Below are 5,000 nucleotides of genomic sequence, written 5' to 3' on the forward strand. Positions count from 1 at the left end.
TGTGACCAGCCCAGATCCAATCAAAATAGCGGGATAGCTCGAACGTTCGAACCCATAGTTGGCCAGACTCTCTCTCTATACGGCTCTGGAGTGTGTGCGTACCTGCTGTGTGTGGTTAGGGTTAGTGCGTACCTGCTGCCCTCTGCTGGTGTGGAGTGTGTGCGTACCTGCTGTGTGTGGTTAGGGTTAGTGCATACCTGTGTGTGCTGCCCTCTGCTGGTGTGGAGTGTGTGGTTAGGGTTAGTGCATACCTGTGTGTGCTGCCCTCTGCTGGTGTGGAGTGTGTGCGTACCTGCTGCCCTCTGCTGGTGTGGAGTGTGTGGTTAGGGTTAGTGCGTACCTGCTGCCCTCTGCTGGTGTGGAGTGTGTGCGTACCTGCTGCCCTCTGCTGTGTGTGGTTAGGGTTAGTGCATACCTGTGTGTGCTGCCCTCTGCTGGTGTGGAGTGTGTGCGTACCTGTGTGTGCTGCCCTCTGCTGGCACGTTGAGGCTCTGCAGCGTCTCCTTGAGCTCAGACAGGAAGTGACATCGCTGGGGGAACTGGGGCAGATCCTCCGGCAGCTCACACACACCCTCATCGATATCCACAAAGCACAAGTTAGCCTGCAACACACACACACACATCGATATCCACAAAGCACAAGTTAGCCTGCAACACACACACCCTCATCGATATCCACAAAGCACAAGTTAGCCTGCAACACACACACACACATCGATATCCACAAAGCACAAGTTAGCCTGCAACACACACACACACATCGATATCCACAAAGCACAAGTTAGCCTGCAACACACACACACACATCGATATCCACAAAGCACAAGTTAGCCTGCAACACACACACACACACACCCTCATCGATATCCACAAAGCACAAGTTAGCCTGCAACACACACACACACACACCCTCATCGATATCCACAAAGCACAAGTTAGCCTGCAACACACACACACACACACACACACACACACACGCACACACATTAGAACTGGGGCAGATCCTCCGGCAGCTCACACACACCCTCATCGATATCCACAAAGCACAAGTTAGCCTGCAACACACACACACACACACACACACATCGATATTCACAAAGCACAAGTTAGCCTGCAACACACACACACACACACACACACACATCGATATCCACAAAGCACAAGTTAGCCTGCAACACACACACACACACACACACACATCGATATCCACAAAGCACAAGTTAGCCTGCAACACACACACACACACACCCTCATCGATATCCACAAAGCACAAGTTAGCCTGCAACACACACACACACACACACACACATCGATATCCACAAAGCACAAGTTAGCCTGCAACACACACACACACACCCTCATCGATATCCACAAAGCACAAGTTAGCCTGCAACACACACACACACACATCGATATCCACAAAGCACAAGTTAGCCTGCAACACACACACACACACACACACACACACACGCACACACGTGCACACACACGCACACACACACAAACATTAGAACTGGGGCAGATCCTCAGGTAACACACACACACACACACACACACACACGGCAGTGGCTATCATCATCAGCTAACTCCAGCATATGTCTGTGTGTGTTTTGTTTTCTGAGAATAATGTCAAAGCAGAGAAATGGTGCGCTGTCCCTTTAACCAGTACGAGCGTCGCAGGGTCATGTGGTCTGCTTCCTCCTTAAAAGGAGCAGAGAGATTTTCCGCCGTAGTCACGAAAATTGATCCGGTGTGCGGCCACTGAGTAAGTTCTTTGTCTTTTAATACTTTCTGTTACATGTTAACTTTGCTATCTTGTAATAGTAATGTTGAATGTGCATTTGTAGCGTCTAATCCGCGGTTTGCGAGTAAACGCTTTCCATGTGGTTACTGACAAACATTTCCCTGCTCGCGTGTAAATAATGGTAATATGTTGTAGCTCCAAATTGCCTGGCAAAGCGTAGCGTTAGGTGTTGTGTGACTTATCTTAAGTAGTAAAAACAAACATTCAGTTGAAACGTGTACTGTTAATATTTAAATGGCTGTAGATGGTTTGGCTGTAACATTTGGTCAAGAATCAGTCAGTAGCACAAGTAACCTGATTCGCTACATGCATTGTGGGAAATGGAGTCATATTGTAAAGCTGACTGCATAAATGTTAACACGCTTCTCTAAGTTATTTACCTCTTGATGTATGCTTTTGCTTGGGATGAAGGCTTAATGTTAATCTTATTGATGCAGATTATATCTGCTGTTGATATTTACACTGCTGCATTTAATGTGGTCCTTCATGTGCATTAAGGGTAAAATTTAGTGATTGAAATGATGGTCCATGGATTTATATTTGTCATTCATGATGAAGTACTGATGTGTTTACTGTCTATATGGACAGTTGTAAATATTGTATGGCCATTTGTAAATATTGTACAGAAATGGGGAAGTTTAAAATCCAAAGTTATTGAGACCTGATTCTGTATTTATTTTGATATTGTTTCAGGTTTTTACCTACTGCTGCTACCGCATTCATTGATGTTTCAAAGCAAAAAGCAAAATAAAGAAACAAACGGGAAAATTGAGTTGAGTAATTCCTGTGGCGCACCGTGATCAAGCCCTTTCCGTGGGATAACGGAACAGTAAAAACTCAAGGCCAAGAACAGTAAAAACTCAAGGCCAAGAACAGTAAAAACTCAAGGCCAAGAACAGTAAAAACTCAAGGCCAAGGCAGTAACAACTCACGACCAAGGACCAGTAAAACATCAAGCAACCCCCTCAAGAGAAGATCAACAAAGAGGTGCGATGAAGAAGAGGGATCCAAATTAGGCCCTCTGTGCTTCTGCAGTTTAGAGGGACAAAAACAAGAAGTACTCCACAGTGCCTACAGTGCCCCCTTCAGACTGACCGGTCACAAGGAAGCAGCCAAAATAGGCTGAATGCTGTGGATTCAGTTTGGGGAAAAAGTAGGACTCTGCAGTAACTTATCACTGGGCCATCCATCTACCCAGATCAACCAGTAAGAGTATGAATTGGCCATAGGTTTTGATTGAAAAAAAAAAAAAAAAAAACTATAATATTTTTCAATAATATATTCATCAGACTGGCCAGTATAGAAACAGCTTCAAAAAGAAGTAGCCAAATTAGGCGTTGTGTTTCTCCAGTTTGAAAGAGAGAATATATATATTAAAAAAAAAGGACTACAGTCATTTACAAGAGGTTCCCCCTGGAGGAAGTAGAGGATCCCCCTCAGACTGACTAGACAAGAAGTGCAGTGAAGAGGAGCCAAAACAGGCCCCCTGTGCTTCGCTTCTTCAGTTCGAGAGAGGAGAAGGAAAAAAAAGTATCCAGGAGCGCCCCTCAGACTGACCAGCAAAGAGGCATGGTGAAGAGGAGCGCAAAGTAAGGCTTTAGGTGCTTCTTCAGTCTAACTCAAAGAAAAAAAAAACTCCATTACTGGTAGTGCCACTTCTGACTGACTGTTAAAAAGGCACCTTCAAGAGAGGCCAAAATAGGCTTGATTGGGCTTTCCGTTTGAAAGAAAAAAAGGGCTGCCGTAGTTAACTAGGACAGAAAAAAGTGAAGGAGAAATTGGCCAAAACAGGTCCTCCAAAAAGAAAATATTTTCCAAGAGATAAATAAATTAAAAAAAAAAAAAAAAAAAAAAAATGGATTCGGCTGAGATAGTGACCCTCAAAGAAAAATGCCTAAAGGCACAAGCCCTGTTTAGCAAGAAAGCTTACAGGTTGTTAGAATCAGTGCAACACATGGAGAAAGATGTTCTTATTAGTGAAATTAAAGTCCTCAAAGAAGAGTTTGGAAAAATGCATGACGCTGGCCTAGACTATACTGACGCCTTGGAAGAAACTGTTGGTGCGGAAGAAGAAACAGCGCAGGTCAACGAGGAAATAACCAAGTGCCTTGCTGCCTTCACTAAAGCGCTCCAACATGCCAGGGAGACTCTGTGGTCACAATATGCCGAGGCTGACATCCAGCTGCATGCTGATGGGGCAGAAAAGAAGTGGGCAGAGGTGGAGGCCACTGAAGTGAAGAAGCTGTCTGAGACTGATCACCACGCCCTGAAAAATTGCCTGCGGGAGAAAATTCATGCTCTTGAGGAAAGGGTGCTCGAGTGGGACAGTCTCATCCCTGTGAAGGGTATGGTGTACCATCGGCAGGTGTACAATCTGTGCAACAAGCTGCGTGACTGGGAGCGGAGCTGGCAAAAGTCACAGCGCATCCAGACCAACAAAGAATCCGTGGGGTCTGGAGCTTCACAGCCAACACACCAGGTTCCCAGCACCGCATATGCACCAGCACCAACCTCTGCCACACCTACTGTTTCAAAACCCAAGGTCGCCATAGAGAACCTGGACAAGACAGATTGTGCCACACTTCTTCATCTCCTTGAGCATGTGCAGCCAACCAGCCCCAGAAATCTTTCCTCGCCACCAAGTCAGCCACAGAATGCAGTCATTGACTCCAGCACAGACTGCATGCAAGGACTGGATGCAACCCTGCTCACCCAGACAGAGCTGGAAGGAGAGATGAGGTCCACAAATGATTTCACTGAAGAAAACGATGCGTTGGTGCCATGTGAGAGTAGCGCCGCCATCCATCTGGAAATGGAACCAAGCCTGAAATTCAAGAAAGGATGTGAAGCAGGGATGAAGGACACTGGGAGACCACAAGAAAGTGAAATCTCAGTCACGGGTGATGCCCACCTAGAGAATGTCAAATCTAGCCCTGCATCCCTCCTTCTGTACAAAACAGTACACATGACTGCTGGGCTGCAAGAAAGTAAAAGCTCAGCCAGAAGCAACCAGCTACATTCCACATCTGACCCTGTGTATCCTTCGAAGCCAGAGCCATCAAACCCAGCTAAAATGGCAGAGGGGTCTGGTCACTTCAGAAAAGAAACCATAAAAGTGGATGAAGTAACACCAGCCAAGCCTGCCGCCAAACTTACTCCAACGAAGCCACCTGCGGCTGAGTCTGACTGCAACACT

At 46.1% G+C, this 5,000-nt stretch overlaps 2 protein-coding genes across 3 annotated transcripts in view; one reads left to right on the top strand and one right to left on the bottom strand.

The window, feature by feature from the left end:
• The window catches only part of LOC134443418 (DENN domain-containing protein 5A-like), a 36,687-nt gene that overhangs the window by 5,433 nt on the left and 26,254 nt on the right, over nucleotides 1-5,000 (bottom strand). The window contains exons 8-9 of the mRNA XM_063193204.1: nucleotides 994-1,055; nucleotides 457-648 (exon numbers count right to left, since the gene is read on the bottom strand). Of these exons, the coding sequence (XP_063049274.1) occupies nucleotides 457-648; nucleotides 994-1,055 (254 nt within the window). The remainder of the gene's footprint in view (nucleotides 1-456; nucleotides 649-993; nucleotides 1,056-5,000) is intronic.
• LOC134443433 (uncharacterized) overlaps nucleotides 1,614-5,000 on the top strand; it is a 5,474-nt gene continuing 2,087 nt past the window's right edge. For both annotated transcript variants that reach the window (XR_010033664.1, XM_063193220.1), the window contains exons 1-2: nucleotides 1,614-1,765; nucleotides 2,498-5,000. The exon at nucleotides 2,498-5,000 is cut by the window's right edge. Coding sequence is in view for 1 of the 2 variants with exons in the window: in XM_063193220.1 (XP_063049290.1) it covers nucleotides 3,660-5,000 (1,341 nt within the window). In the remaining variant the exon portion in view is untranslated. The remainder of the gene's footprint in view (nucleotides 1,766-2,497) is intronic.

The sequence above is a fragment of the Engraulis encrasicolus genome, unplaced genomic scaffold, assembly GCF_034702125.1.
Source record: "Engraulis encrasicolus isolate BLACKSEA-1 unplaced genomic scaffold, IST_EnEncr_1.0 scaffold_31_np1212, whole genome shotgun sequence".
Classification (NCBI taxonomy): Eukaryota; Metazoa; Chordata; class Actinopteri; order Clupeiformes; family Engraulidae; genus Engraulis; species Engraulis encrasicolus.